The sequence below is a fragment of the Lasioglossum baleicum genome, chromosome 6 (genome assembly GCF_051020765.1).
Source record: "Lasioglossum baleicum chromosome 6, iyLasBale1, whole genome shotgun sequence".
In the NCBI taxonomy this organism is placed as follows: Eukaryota; Metazoa; Arthropoda; class Insecta; order Hymenoptera; family Halictidae; genus Lasioglossum; species Lasioglossum baleicum.
In genome coordinates, this window is record NC_134934.1 from 4,048,600 (window position 1) to 4,065,079 (window position 16,480).

The following is a 16,480-nucleotide window of genomic DNA, read 5'->3' on the forward strand; positions in this document are numbered from 1 at the left end:
AGATCGACGGACTCGAGGATATACAGGCTCGTCAGAAGTTTCATATCCCCGCCGGAAAATCGATTTTTTTTCGGAGCGTTCGCTGGAGATCGCACGGTGTGTTATAAGAATAGAGAAGTGAATCTGGAAGAAAGAGGAAGGGGCAAACGCTCTCGGGAGGAATATAGCCGCGCGGCGGTTGCGGTGATTTTCTGATCTCTGTTCGGAGGCGCGCCTTCGGACGCGGTTCTCTCTCTCTCTCTCTCTTTCTCTCTCTCGGTGGATGTGTGGTCGTGGTCGTGATCGTGGTGTGCCGGTGTGTGCCGAGGTTTGGTTGGGATCGTGCAGAAGAGAAAGAAACCCGCGTAGAGGGGGGCAGTGGGCAACCAGTGAACTGCGACACCGCGATTAAGTGCAAACGAGACGAGATATAGCCGGCCCAGGACACCGTTTCAGGGAGAGGAAAGCCGTACACGCGATCGCCGAGAACTGGATTACACGGGCGACTCGAGAATCGCCAAAATTTTGCCGGTTTCTAAAAAAGGTGAAGCTCTATCTTTTCGGACTTTCTCTCTCGAACTTGCTTGCTATTTTTCTTTCTCTCTGTCTCTCTACCGGTGTTTCTCTCCTCTCGGCCGGTCTCTGTTCACCGGGAGCTTACGGTCGTTGCCATTTACCGGGCGACAGACGGTTTTATCTACGGCAGGTTCACTCGACTCGATCCCTGACACCCGAATCTATTCTACCCGGTTTTTGTTCGTTATCGTAGCCGACTTTTATTTTCGGAAGAGCTTATCGACTTCGACCGATAAGCCATGTTTGCGCTGCTTGTCGATACCGGCGACGAATGCACCAGATACGATCGAGCGCGATCTCCTCTGTGGACGCGATCGATTTTAGGTCCATTTATTATAGCATCGACTGAGAGCATTATGTCATATACATATTATATACTGATAGCATTTTATCCCTCATTTCTCGCGAACTGAATCTATCCCTCGGTGTCAAATTGTCACAAAATTCAATCGAAGGAAGGTTCCTTGATTTCACGTCAAAGAAATATTAAACGGCTACCATGACGGTTCTTTGATTCGCTAATTAAAGCTTCGGACGAGGTAGGAAGCTTGCGAAGGCACAAATATCAGTTGAGCATAAGTTGAGTAAACGGAAACGGTAAAGACACACACCAACGACATCCAAATGTAGAGTCCACATGGAGTTCGACTCTACGGAGCGATGGGTTGGCACTTTCAAGCATTGAACGGTAGAAGCACGATCGCGCCGCGTGCCACTCAAGCGATTAAAGCGCACGATGAAGCTGAAGACTTACCGTTTCGACGAGAATTCCTCTTTGACAGTTGCTGAAACGACGGAGATCATAGTTGGGAACTTGAGAATTGGCGCAGAGGCACAGAAATATGAAAGTGGTCCCGTGTCCGAAATTATCACTGCTAGAAACTCATTGTCATGGACCATTGACACATACACTTTGAAAAATTAGGAAATAATCGAGATAAAGTGTTATTTGGTATTTGGTATCAATCGCAGGTTGCCATCTCTCAGGCTTCCACCAATACTCTCGATCATTTAATCAAGGAAAGGATCGTGTTCGATGCGACGCTGATCCGGGGTCGCGCGAATTCAACTTTTTCGCGCGACGCCGGCGGATTCCGCGTCCCGACGCCACAAAACGCTGTCGGCCCGTTCTCCGTTTAGCCTCGGGTGTCCCGGCCTGGCTAACCTTGAAATCCCACTCGTCGGTACTCGCGTGTTTTTAAAACACTCGATCTTGGCTCTCGTGAGACGCGCGCATGCGTCCTTCCGTCGACGGGGTCCTCTCTCTCCTCTTTTTTCCATTCCTCCTTCGCCTTCTTCTCTCGACCTCTCTCCTCTCCTCTCCGACTGTTTCGTTCCCGCGTTCGCGGGTTCGACGAAATTTCAATTAAAATCGCTAACGGTGCCGGCGACATCGCCGGAGCCCGATTTAACTTTCAAATCGAACCCGAGCGCCCGCCGGAATCGATATGTCGCATGTCGCCGGGAAATTTGACTCTCGCCCGCGAAAAACTCACGATCTATTTTCATTCGGCGGACTTTGCGGACTTTGGAATCCTCGTATGTACAGGGTGGTTCAGGCGGAATAACAGAAACCTGCCACCGCGAATAAACTGCGGATTTTATGCATTTATGGCAAAAATGAGTTGGCGCAATTTAAGCAAGGGACAGATTAAATGAATTTGACAGCTCCGATGAATAAGTCCCGGCTAATTATATTTATTAAAGGAATAATGAAATTTCTATTCAAACAATTTTTATTTTCCATGAGTATTTCTAAAGTTTATCTTAACCCTTCGCAGTCGAAGCTATTTTAACTTGAAAATGAGACATTTCTTCCGACCTAGAATAATTCTAGTATTGTATTTTATTTTTTCATTTTATGGATATGAAATTGATATAATACCTCACATAAATACTGAAATGTGTAGTAATTGATTACATACCAATATATTTCGTAATGTAAAGAATATTTTGAATAATGGTACAGCATATTTTAGTGGTTAATCATACTTTTTCCACAATCCTTTGCCTTCAGAAAGCATCTAGGAGCCATCATGCGATTTTCGAAGCCGTTCATCGTGTTTATGTGTTGCATAAATTTCCGCCTGCCTTTCATAGTATCTCTGCGTTATGCATCTGCTTTGGCATCTCATTTTCCGCGGATAATATTTTTCAATAACCAAGAAGCTCTCTCGAAGGAGTTGTCGATCGCAAAGGGTTAGCTTCCGCGTAATCTGTGTGTTCCTTGTAGAACCTCGCGATTCATTTTAATTCCGTTCGACGTTGACGAGTTCGCCGGAGTTCGCGGAACTCCCGCAGCGCGGAACAAAAGACTTTTCTTGCGACGGTTTGTCGATACACGGCGATCGATCGATCACCTGACAACGGGTAATATTCTCCGTAGTTGTGCGTGAACGATACACACAGACAGAAAGAAAGAGAGCCGACAACGCTCGATATCAGAGTTTCCTGCATTGAACGGGTTCTCGGTGCTCTCTGTCGACGCGTTTATGTGTTCGAGGAATGTCATCCGTTCCAGAAATATAAAAAGCGCATCTCCCGCCGCCGACGACGACAACGAGAGATTCTTACGAACCGATTATAAACTACACTTTTATGAGCCGCAGGAATTCTCGTTCCGCGATCGCGACGCGAATGCTGCGCGTTTTTCCGCTCGAATCAGCCGAAACAAACAAACCAGTGAACAAATAAATGCTTGCCGAACGAAAGGGCAATTTCGCGCGACGCGCACCGGCGCGGCGTGTACAACCCCGGCCCCCATAATTAGTTCCATTCTGCGCTGGATATTGTGGAAGTGGCTAATTGCACGATGCTCCCGCCACGGCCGCCATTTGTTCGACCCCTTATACAATATACTTTGCTCGAACGTTTCAGTCCGGTAATAACTCTTTTCCGACCGAAATACCGCAAGAATCTTGGGTACCAACAATGTCCCCTGCGAAATTGCCAGCCGTGCCTGTATTCCGTAGGTGCCCTACACAAAGGAACCACTGATTGCCATTTTTCAGCGAAATTGCCCGCAAATCCATCATTCCGCTGTCCGTCAAATATGGACTCGTTAATCACCGGCGATTTAAATTGCCATTATTCGTGACAAGTGTTTTCGCGAATGCAGCTAATGTGGTTCTCGCTACAGTCTATTGTTCTGACAACTTGCTTGCGGTGAACTCGGAATGTTTAGCTGCGAGCGCTTACATTTTAATGCAGTTCTGAATAACTTTTACCATTTCTGTTCAAATTTGTCCTGTTGCTTTCATATTCCATCTAGTTCATTTCAGTACTCGGTAATTGTAAATTCAAGTTCTACACTCAGTAAAATGAGTCTCTGTACACGCTTTAAAACAGAATAACCTTTTTATAATTATGCCAAATGACCTGATGTTTTGTAAGCAATTAGAAGAACATTAGTTTACTGAATGATGTGCGAAAAATATTTTCTAAAAATTACAATTTACAAGGTTGCATGCAAAAATAAAAAAGGCACTTTTTAAAACTTTCTTATTTGGGCCCTTAATAAAAATTTAAATTATATGTTTTGTAGATCTATAGTAGTTACACACCTGCTGAAAATTTCATCGAAATCGATTGACATACACACGAGCTACAAGCGGTGAAAAATGGTGAAAATACGACTTTTGATCAGTTTCTGCTTAAAATCCACAGAATCGTACATCTTTCGATGCGTGTCGTTTTTTCCTGGGTCAACCGATTTCGATGAAATTTTCAGCATGTGTATAAGTAACATAGATCTATAAAACTGTATATTTTAAATTTTCATTAGGGACCCAAATAAAAAAGTTTTAAAACATGCTTTCCTTATTTTTGCATGTAACCTGATCGATTGTAATTTTTAGAAAATATTTTTCGCACATCATTCAGTAAACCAATGCTTCTAATTGGTTACAAAACATCAGCTCATTTGGTATAATTATAAAAAAGTTTTTCTGTTTCAAAGGGTGTACGAAGACTCATTTTACTGAGTGTAGATTCTAGAACAAATATAAAAGAATCCTCTATTAAGAAGTAGCTCGTGCGATTTGTGCCAAATTTTCTGCGGAAGTTACGGAATAAATTTATGAGCCCGCCCGTATTGCTCCGACATTGGAGTCAGTTAATTCAGTAGTTGAAGATCCGGGTTGTAGAATAAAGAAGCCAGATTCGAATGTGGCAGGGGCAGTGACGGGACAGGGAGCGGAATGCCGGAGAGTTTCGTCAAAGTCAAAGTTCCGCAATTATCGGTCCCGTCGTGGGGTTTCTCGCGATCGGCGAGTTCCATTCGAAGGGAAAAGTTCCGTAGTTGCTGGAGACGTTCGCCCAGTCGTTTCGTAGTTGGTACGGAATTGCGTTCGATCGTGGCTCGAACAAGAATCTCGCGCGGCTCCTAATTAAATCTTCGCGAGAGTTGCGCGGTCCGATGGACGCGCGCCGCGTGTTCCGAGCTAATTTCCAGCGCGCAGAGTCAATTTTTCATTAATTAACAGCCGGTCACGGTGAATTTTAACCGTGGTGTGTTTCCGCCCTAGGTCGTCGACCCTGTCGCCAATGGTTTCCACTCTCTCTCTCTTCTCTCTCGCGTTGCATCGTTGACGTGCTTTGCTTTGTTGGTTTCGATAATATTAATTCGCTTATCATCGATCGGAAACGCGACTCGTGAGAAGGAAACAATAAACGTGTTTTCCTCGAAGCTGGTTGCGCACCCAGACGTTCATTCACGCGTTTTCTCGCAACGGTTGCGCAACCATCTCCGTTGCGAAACTTTTACTACTCCGATAGACACGGTGTCTCTGAATTATTCATCGGGAAATATGCCTGACCGATCGGGAACGGTTCTCTGACCGGAGCGGCGCAGCGGCAATTATTCCGCCGATCTGGCCGCTGGAAATTGTTCCCTGTACTCGATTTGTTCGAAACGTGCTTCACCGCTAATTTGTACCGCATTCTCAAGCGGAACAGTTTCCGAAAACATTTTCATTTCTTTCTCAACCCCTTACACCGCGATTTCTCCTACGGTTATCATGATTACAACTTCTTTATCGATCATAGTTTCCTAGATAAAAGAAGAAAATCCATGTCTATTGTATGCCTACATATTGACGTCAACAAAATAGAATTTTATTTCGGTCTAAATGAAATATTCAAATCCGCAGTCGAATTATAACATGACGCTGGTCGCGAACGTGTTAACAATTTAGGTCTCACCACGGAGAAATCATTGCAGCTCTATAAGTACCCACCGGAAAACATAAAAACCTTGGTCAGGAAAATTGGTCAGCTTTCTGGGCGATCTGGATCAGACGAGCGTGGCTCTGTGGAGCGTTTATGCTAATTAGAACGGTTCATGGTGGATCCACGAGGAAAATCGGTCGACGTAACGGACGGTCGACGGATTCCTCGGAAAAGTGGGGGTCGGGTGAATGATACTCGCGAGACCAGTCGTTCGCCATTCCAGTTAGCCTCCCCCGGCACTTCCGTCTATCGTTGTCCACTAGAGTGTAACGATCGGCCTGGATCCTAGCGATCAACCAGAACTTAAACACGCCCGTGAAACGCGTCCATGCCCCCCTATATTCCCCCAGTGCTCCCCTCCTTGCCGTCTCGTTCCTGTGGCCAGTTTTACGACGCTTCGAGGAAGCTTCTCGGGTCCTTCCCCATGGATGACGATGATGTAACCCGGTGAATGATTTTTCTTCTCTTTTTCGCAGGGGGACGCACCGACAGAGATGGCATGAGGGACGGCTCCGGCAACGTTGCCGAGGTGGTGAGTGTTATTCTATTGTTACTGGCGGGTTACAATGGCTAGACAATGCCGGCGATGCCGAGCGTTACATTGCCTTTAATTGGGATATTATTAGACCTGATGATGCTCGTGACGGTGTGCGAGACTTTCACCAAACGGGAATACGAAATTTCATGCGTGACTCCTAACAGTTTCCCCGTTCGATGACACCTATGCGCCGTGTGAAAAAATTACAGAAGATATCGTGCTCTTATATCAAGCGTGATTTCTTCGAGTTCTACGTGACTCGACTTCACACGCTCAAAACTGAATACATTTCTTTTAGTGTTGGAATGGTATAATTGCAACAGCTCATGCTCGATTTTTTCGGACCTCGCCTTATTCGAAGAAAGAAAGCACATTTGCAATTGTAGAAAATGTTGGTGACTATGCACAACATAATTGATTAATAAAACTGTCCATTTGAAAATGTAATCGCTCGTGCTTTATTCTCAAATCGGGCAGAAACTTCTGCAATCATCCAATAGTATAATTACACACGACTAAAAGTGGCTGAAAAGAATGAAATTGCGAATACTGCGCAAATGGTTAATGTACTGTGTAATGCACGTTTCTACCAATACCACGTGTAGAGATTAATTGTAACGTGCCTCAGGGGCTTATAAAATTTCAATACACAGAGGGAACGTAGAGATTAAAACAGGGATGAATTAAATAAAGTGATCTCTGAATAAAATATCATATCTGATCCCGCGTAAATTCTGAATCAAATTGAGCACATGTCCAAATTTTAGTTTCGGACATTTTAGGCACTGCAATCCTTTTTTGGAAGGGGAGACCAGAGATTTTCGTCGGATCTGTTTCCCATCGGTCTTTGCGCCTACTACACGCTGATCCGCCGAGTTTGCCTGGCAGTCAACTCTACGGAGCTTTGAGACACGAATATAGAAGCTTCTTACGAGTTGCCGCGAGAAACTGCGGGTAGCTACGCAAAGTATTTTCGAAAGGCCCGAGGCTGTTGGCGCCAGGAAGTAGGCTACCGGGTTAATACATCGCGGCGAGAGCCGGGGAAAAGCAACGAGCCTCAGAAGGACACAGAAAAACCGAGAAAGACTTCACGGGTTTGCCTTTTCGCGCCGTTAACGATCAGGGGATTGGCTATCGATCACAATGATGCACCGAAACAGGCTTTTCTCTTTTTCCTCCGTATTGTTGTTGGGCTACTCTTCCTTGTTATTTCGTAGCCAGTTCTGGACGTTGACCGACGCAATCTCACAGATCTAGGGTATACCCGTTAATACATAACAATTATCTTGCGAATCGGCGCATGGATCGACAGAAAAAGCGTCGATCCCGACCGGTGTAACCATCCGAAAGACATTCGACCACGCAAGAACAGCCTCTCGATCGAGGCCACCGTGGATACCGTCGAAACAAAAACACATAATTCAGTTAAACGATAGATAGGGAGCCATGGAATCGATGAAAGCGAGGTACAAGTACCTGTTCCCCGGTTGGCCGACCTTGGTGGGCTCCAGTGAAAAGTAAACCGAGAAATATGGAAGGGGATATACATAGAGGTTCGGGTTCAACACACTTGCTGGATGAGTGTCACCCAGATTCGAGGCCTGCCGATCGTGCTCGGAATCACAGACGCCGGTTTACTATGAATCGTCTCGTCGCGTCGTGTGGGCGATTTCGAGCGCGTCTTCTTCTCGAGCCGCGGTTCACACAAATTCCGACCCGAGCAACAAAGAATCTGGAAGATCCTTGGTTCCACCTCGATTTCGGAGACCTTCGTTCCCGGAATCGTCACAGCGACCTATCCCGTATGAAACGGCCCGCCCCGGGAGCCAAGAGGTTAAAGGATTCTCATTTTCAATTTAGAAAATTATTAGCCATACAATTTGGTACAAGACACATTCAAAAACTGGAGAAACAAATTTTTTATTGATCTTTCTATCTTTAGGTTGCGGATTTGATGCGTTTATAGTCAAAACGAACAATATCCCTTGTTAGTGAAATTATTAAAGTAAATTTTTCTGAAGAAGATTATTAATAAAATAGAATTTAATCCAATCGATTTCCACGGCGAACTTGTAGCCGTTTCGGGGTGTCACGGTTTGCTAAGGGAGGATGATGAAGAAGAAGAAGAAGAGGATCATCAGAAATAGTAGGAAACGCTCGGAAGTGACCCGAGCTGAAATCCGCCACCCGAAAGTTTCCCGAACAATCGTAACTCGGGCGGCCCTGATCTATTTAATCGGCGGAAGAGAAGCGCCCCGGCATCGGCATTGTTGAATCAGGCTATTTGAAGACGGCTCCGCAGCACACGTCGCGTCGGTTAGTTTCCCTTCCATCTTCGAGTCTGACGCGGTAGTCAGCATTGATCTTGCTTGGGCCGGGTGCTCTCTATTCTAATTTTAATTAAAACCAGATCGCGTGCCGACTGGGTCTTGATTCGCCGGTAATTAGCGAGCTCCGCAACGCGCGCCGATAATCCTTGATAACGAAATCAAGCCTCCGTGACGCGAAACCGATACCAAGCCGATCCAACGTTCCTCGAGAGCGGTTCGCGTCGCGAGAAACCCTTCGAGTCCTTTCTTCGATGCTCGAATACCGAATTGCGGAGTATTGTAGGAAATTGCTGGAAATTGAGATATAGTTGTGGAAAGTACTTGCATTTGGATTTTTGTTTCATTGTTTTGGGTAAATAACGTCGAAGAAAGGAAACAAATCTCGACCTTACAAGTCGGACGTTGACGATGACAGAAGATTACGTGTCTCGCTCTATTTGTCTTCACAGGGGCGTGTCGTAAGTGGGCGTGGTTTCGTGGCCCTCGATTTCAAAGAAGCCGGAGATGACGTCATTCTTCCGACGCTTCTTTGAAGTGAAAACGTATTCCCTCGCCAGTGACGAGAAAGTCAGGGATTCGCAAGAAAGATTCGCAGCCGTGGGTCTGCGAGCGCAACAATCGAATCGATCGCACCGCGTAATTTGTTTAATCGGGACTGTAACGACGGACGACGAGACAAACGCGAAAAATAAATAGAGAGCTGGCGCGAGATAAATACGGGATCGGGGAACGTCCGGGCCCAACCTGTAGACTGGTAGAGTGGTGGAGGACTGGGTTGTTTGCCGGCGACAATTGTTGCAAATCCCGATCGGACTGCACGATAATTCGACGCGCCCTCCTCGTTTTAATCGTTCGACAAATTTCCAGCCGGGTACAAGCCGCCCCGCGCGTTCCAATTAATTTTCCCTCGATGGAGAACAATGAGCAGGACCTCGAGCCTTTCTCTATTAAAGCAAAGTCTCGATAATCCGCGGTACACGGAACCGAAACGCACACGAGCCGAGAGACCGAAGAGAGAGAGAGAGAGAGAGGAGAGTGCAGGGTTGGTTGATGTTAATCCAAGCGGCGAATCAACGCGGAAAATAGGTGATCGCGTAGGAAACACTCGACGCGATAAAACCAGGCGCCTGCGTGCTTGACTCGGCGCGTTTTAAAGCAGAGCGCATTCGTCGCTCGATAGACCAGCGATTACCGCCGCTAAATTAATTATAGGAGCCGTCCGCTGCGGCGGTGTACAACCAGCTAACGGCCCTGTAAACGCAGAGCCTTCGGCTCCGCTCCGAAACCCCGTTTCTGGGACCGTTTCGCCCCGCGGAATTCCACGTCGAACAAGGTCGAACCAACTCGGATCCCGATTTCTCCACCACCGCTGCGTTACAAACCGACCCGTGTCTGCGAGCCCCGTCGCGATTAATACTGTCGAATGCTATTCGCAGCCGCAGCCGAGCAATTAATTGGACGATATTCTCGAAATCAATTTGCCGGGACCGTTGCACCGATCGTGGCCTCGCTGGAATACATTAGTCTAGAAATATGTCCTTGCGAAAACATTTGCTGTAACGAACCTTCCTCGAAAGCGTTCGCTTTAATGAAAGATAAATAACGAAATTCATTTCGCCACGTCGGAAGTGTTGTACGTTCTATGAATTTTGTTGACCCAGCTTTTGAATTTTGTTCGTTCTGTTGGGCGGACGAGCCAAATTTTGGACAGGAATACTCTGGTTCTATTTGACTGAACAAAACTGTACGTTGTTCAACTTTATATTAAATCAGTGTGATACTACTTAATGTAGCTCATCGTTTAATAGACCAACATTATTTTACAATTCTACGACGTGTGAGAGACCCAATCATGTATTACGCAAGCGTGTATCGATAATGTGATTTTTTCCAGAGTTATCAAGATCAGTAGTTAATAATGTCAAAATGGAATGAATACATAATTTGAAATAGTGCTTATCCGCAGAGATGGTTAGAGTTTCATGCAGTCGATTCGTGATTCCCGGGAGCCGTCGCGGAAAGTGTGCCGATCCGTGTACAGCATTCCGTCCGGATGTCGGACAAGGAGACAGCGGTGCGTTAAAACAATCTGCGAACCGAGGAGAGGCAGAGAGCCGGCGCGGTGAGCGCGGGGGAGTCAAATAACGCAATTACTGCCGAGCCGGTTGGACAATGAGGCCTTTAATTAACCCCCATATAAATTCTCCATCCTGCAGCTTCGTATTGTTTGTGTCGGGCAAACAGCACACGCGCGAGGATCTGCAATGACAGGGCACGTCGCGGCGAACGATGCAAATGATATATGACTATGCGACGACGCGTATCCACCGTGTGTCGGTTTCGACGCTTGACCCAATGCCTCGCCGTCGATCCTGACAAATGACGTCTGGCCAGACGGTGGACGCTTTACGCCATGCTACGGGGTGCCTCGACTCTTTAACCTAACAGGATAAGCGTCATTCGCGAAAACAACGTCGGACAGAAAATGATTCCCTTACTGGAAACATCGAATTTCCGGGCTTGTTCAGAAGATATTCATTGGCTTCAACGCATAGTGAAGCATTGTCTCGAAAAGTTGGCCAAAATACGATTTTTCAAATCTTGCGTAAGATGAAAAATTGTTGTTGACTGAGCTATTGCAATATACGAAGAACAGTGTACCAGTTTGATTTTTTTAAATTTATGTACTCGTGTAGCGTTGTTATGCATTGAAAGTAAAGACGATTTATATGTGACGAAGATCCCAAATTTTTGACATTCTTTTTGTAATGTAATATACATACTTAAAGAAACCACACTACCCTCGTACGATCGTGCGCAAGTCGACGAAAGCTCGGAAGATTTATGAACTCTTCGATGGAGTTTATTCGTCCTGAAAAGATATCGCAGTGGATGGAATTATTGCTCGGAGATCGACCGTAAAACGTCGGTACTAAACGGTTTTAGCATCTGTTCGATGTATTATACGTACAAGGCGGCGTATATGACGGAGTATTTCTTCGACGTTCCGTTTTGCCATTGAAAAACGACGGCACAGTCATATAGAAGACAGGAGCAGTTCTGCGACAACGACGACCTGGCTGTACGGACGCGAAGCGCAATCCCGGTACCGTTTTACGCGGTTCCAGTTAGAAGAACTAGATTAACAGCCCTTGGACAAATTCCAGCCGCTTGATCCGCGGGACGGGTTTCTGTTCATGGAGGAAAACAGTTGTCTCAGTTGAGTCGCGCTGTTTTGCGCGCGGATCGGTTGCGCTACCTTCTCGGAATACTCCATACCTTTTAGATTTAGATTGCGCTGTTGATCCGTGCCAATTTCTGGTTGTGATCGATTCACAGAAAGACGCTACAGAGATCACAAGTTATCGAGCACCTAAAAGCTGTATTAATATATTACTGTACACAATCTAGTAGATAATGATGTAAACTGTACAGTTATATATAGACAGCAGATTTTTATGCAAAATAAAATTGTATGCATTCATTCCAACCTACAGGAGCCGAATAGGTTCTGTTCCTTAATAATTGTAACCAGCTGGAACACTTATCACTAGACCGCGGATCTCTATGCCAAATAAAAATGTTCTGCATTGGTTGTGGGAAGCAGGAATAAAATAAAAATCGACTTCATCCCTTAAGGACTTTGTTACATTAAAAATAACATTACGATATTCTGACATTTTTCTAATCCTTTACTGTTTTATATTTCACTCAACCAATTTCTTCATAAATGCATTAAGATCCGCAGTGTACTTATCACACACTTCCGAAGAAATAACAGAGTGGCCAAGAATAAGCTAGACGCAGAGACCACGCCATCTTCGATCGCTTCCACGCGGCTTGGGTGAATCAAGGATTCGCAGGGACCTTTCCCAAGATTGTTTTCTGTTAGGCATTTCTTGGTTGAATGGGTTGTTTGAAGACACTGGCCTGACTAGTCGGTTCCCAGGCCCAGGGCAGCCGCGGCAGACGTTGCGCGTTTTTCATTTTTCATCGGGAACGAGAACCGTGTCGTTGGAAGTCGTTCCTCCGGTTGGCAATCACGGCGGAGCTGGAAGCAGAGTATGTTCGGCAGAGCTTTGCTCGGGGGATGTATGTTCGATGCAGCAGCCGATAGACATCGGCAAAACCTCGGCCCGACACAGCCGATGAACTTTCGCCGGAGCCGACACAGCCGAGGGAAATGTTTTTCTCCGAGCATTATAAATTCTCATTGATTAGAGAGACCGTAAACGGGTTTATGACGTACAAACGACCGGACGCGACCTGAGGGGAACTAGGATTTACGAGCGAGCGCGTAACCGGCCGGCGATTGATGCGCGCGAGAAAACCGCGACCGGTCGCGTTTGTGTCCCGGACCGCGTTCTAGGCGACCTGCGCGGTTTTCTTTCGACGCAAGTCGAGCACGTTCCGTGAAAGCAGCCATACGTTGCGGTAGAGAGAGAGAGGTTCTCTCGTGGAGTAGCTGGAGAAACGGCCCGGGACACACGTTTGCTACGAGCAAGGAGAATAGCAGCACACGTGAACGTTCGCCTAGCTCGCGCATCGCTGGCCTCGCTAACGGTAGTGCGAGATCGACGTTGCTTTTCTTTCGCTCCTCCTTCGCGGTTTCATTGCTGTTCGCACAGCGACTTCGTGCCTCGACTCGGTAAACCGCGAAATTCGATCAATGGAGGGACACGCGCTGCTATGGTCTGATAAGCATGCTGTGCGTTGTTTAGAGATCTTTTTGGGATTAGTTGTCTTGAGAGGGGTTTGGGAAGGGGATCAGCAAGGCGAAGAGAGATCAGGCAAGTTTTAGGAGTACGGGGAACGTCCAGTGATGAGAGAGAGGATAGGATTTATGAGGGAAAGGGTTTACGCGCGGAGAGGTGAAGGGACCTGGAAGGAGTCGTGCCAGGGAAGGAGGAAGGCTTTAGAGAAGGGATCAAGAGGGGTCTAGGGGACGGAAGAGTCTAGTAAAAGGGGAAGGAATCACGGAAACATGGCATGGGACCAGACAAGGGAGGGAGGAAGGGAAAAGAGTATATCAGGGTCCCCCTCGAGCTCCCAGTAAGCTTCCAAAGGGTCGGTCCCACCTGGAGCCTCGAGACGGACTGGCAATTTTCAACAGCGCCATCTTGATAGGTCAATCTATCGAGTACCATAGACATAGACAAACCATATCCATTCTATGCATACCTTCTCACTTGGAGAACACTCTTAAGATGATTGAGAAAAACATAAAAATTCGTTTGCTTGACTACTCTTAACGAAAAATCTGCGTAAGTGCTTCCACAGAGCGAATCGGCTAGTGTCTCGGAAGAGCGATGCTGTTTTAAGTGTCCGCGCCACGCGGAGAGGGTTAAAGGTCGAGTTAGTTTTTCTCGGAGTGTCCGCGAGCCTCTTTGAGGAAGTGTCCGACGATTTAAATGCCTCGTTCGAGGCGGCTTCATCTGCTCCCTCGTGTCTCGTGTCGTTTCATAGCAGTCGTTCGATCGGTCTCGTTCGATCGGTTTTCGCTGGGGGCACTTTTAAGGCATCCTCCCTAAGTACCTTTTATTCGACGTCAGAAAGTTTCAGACGGGCGTCCCCCCCCCCTTCCGCACACGCCACGCCGGGGAGAAACGTTACCGATGTCGTGTCGCTGAAATTTCCACGACCCGTCTTTCCTTCAGGCCAGGACGTCTTCCCATGGGTTCCCGGGGGAGGGAGGGGGTTCTCTCGTTATTTACGAATTGCGAGTAACAGAGGAGACGTTCTTCGAACGCCCCAGATCATGACATGTCTGCCACCAACAACCCATGCTAAGTAGCCAAACCGAGGAAATTGAGGGGAATACAGTTTCACCCTCTCTCTGTCATTGCCAGATTAGTCGTGTGACATTGTGACACCTGCAGGATAGATACGGTCCGTTATCGGGGATACTCGCTCTGGTAGAAGGAGAGTATTGGGAGGAAAGTTTTGATCTGGCTTCGCTGTGCCCCCGCTCCCGCACGGACCGGTCACGTGACGCGTATCGCTTCCGTTGTAATTACCACTGACCGTACCACGTCCGGTCAAATGACCGGTTTCACATTTTTATTTTTTAATTATTGAAATTACAAAGATGCTTATTATTATTACAAAAATTGTGAAGAATCTAAATAAATTCAGTCCTGTCATTTTTATGAATTTTGTAGCCGTTACGGTTAGTGTTAATCCGGTAATGGCAGAGAGAGGATAACTCTACTCCCCTGAATTTCCCCTATCTGGTCACCCGGGTTCCACGTTCTACGTGCAACGTGACTGGCAAAGCCACGCGAAGGAAATATGCTGGAGTTGGCCTCGGAACGCGGTGCTACACGACCTGCCACTCGTCATCGACCGCCCCCATGAATCATAATTATCTATCCACGAGCTCGTAATTCAATTCCACTGTGCGTCCGTGCGATGAATGATATCGGGCGAGCGAGCAGGGTAGGGGGAGAGGACTAGCGCGCGAGACGCGTTATCGTCGTTCAATTAGGCGCACACCACGGACCCCAACACCGAGAGGCCTGTATCGTGGCGGCACGTACTGCGCGCCAGCGTCAACCTACATACTTTCCCGCACCTTTGACCCGCCGGCTTCCCTCTCGCCTCCTCCTCGATCGCTCTCTCTCTCTAATCGGCTTTCTCGAACCACCTGGGGAATTTGGTGCGAATTCTGCGCGAACGCTGCGCCAGCTCCCCAGACGTCGCTTCCGAATTCCGCGTATGTCGTCCCGCAGATCCTCGAGAAATTTCGCTGATCTCATCTACGCGGTCCAGCCTGCATAATGCTCGAATTAAATCCCGGGTACGTGTCTCCAAGTCTCAGAAACAGGAACACACGTCGGAGCGACGAGATAATCCTCTGCACCGGCCGGCAATCCATTTAATTAAACAGCTACTAAAAAGTCGAGATTCGTCAACGCGATTACTGCATCGCACACACCTGCTTCTACCGCGAGCTTCTCAAATATAAGTCCGTATTTCGAAATGAATTTCGTTCCAGCTCGAACCGTATTCGCTGCAAATTAATCTTTGAAGCTGCAGCATTGATTACACTAGTTCTACGTAGAAATAATTACGTCAGAGTTACATGAAATTTTGAGGAAATTATTAAGTCACAAGAAACATATAATTGATACACCCAAAATTCTTTTTATCGTTACGTTATTAAGCGCGACGTATTCTCATGCATTGTTTGTTGAACTTGAAGATAGCCAGGGAAAACATATCTATAACATCGTGTAACGATCGTGCAGAAGCAAACTAACGAGTCACCATCGTCCCCGAAGGGTTACCAGATCGATTTAGCCGCAATTAGTGAACTCCATCGATTGCAACAGCCCGCAAGCTTCGACCTAGAGTCCGCTCGCGAGATTTCACCGTCAGATATCCGTTTCTACAGCGTTGATCCTCCATCTGGGAACTGGAATAACGCGATTGTAATTGTACCCCGGATGAAAAGCTTGCGGAACGTTTATCGGGCAGAGCGGCTGAATCTACGGGAGAGACGGGAGAGAGTGGTTTCGTTTAATTAAAGAGAGGACGGCACTTTTCAAGCATCCCTCTCCGGACGATAATCCGGACCCCTATATTTCCGCGTAGCTGCGGTTGTCGTCGCATGGTTGCAGCGTTGCAGCCTCTCTGCTCTGTGCCTCGCTTTATTTGCCGATCTCGGAGCCGGCCGAGTTAAGATTACTCCGCAACCCGGTTTCCTCGTTGATGACGAGCGTGCGCGTCTTCCACGCGTGCGATCCACGTCGGCATCAAACCAGGAGATTGTTGTTTGCCCTGGCAATTTCGGTGCGCTGTCTGCCCATGTGCATTTCATCATTCT

The 16,480-nt window shown here is 47.0% G+C and overlaps 1 protein-coding gene across 1 annotated transcript in view; it reads left to right on the plus strand.

Annotated features, from left to right (window-relative positions):
* The first annotated feature begins 351 nt into the window (after window positions 1–351).
* Window positions 352–16,480, plus strand: part of LOC143209405 (uncharacterized) — a 141,946-nt gene continuing 125,817 nt past the window's right edge. Inside the window, exons 1-2 of the mRNA XM_076425004.1 lie at window positions 352–523; window positions 6,261–6,316. Of these exons, the coding sequence (XP_076281119.1) occupies window positions 6,284–6,316 (33 nt within the window). The 5' untranslated portion in view covers window positions 352–523; window positions 6,261–6,283. The remainder of the gene's footprint in view (window positions 524–6,260; window positions 6,317–16,480) is intronic.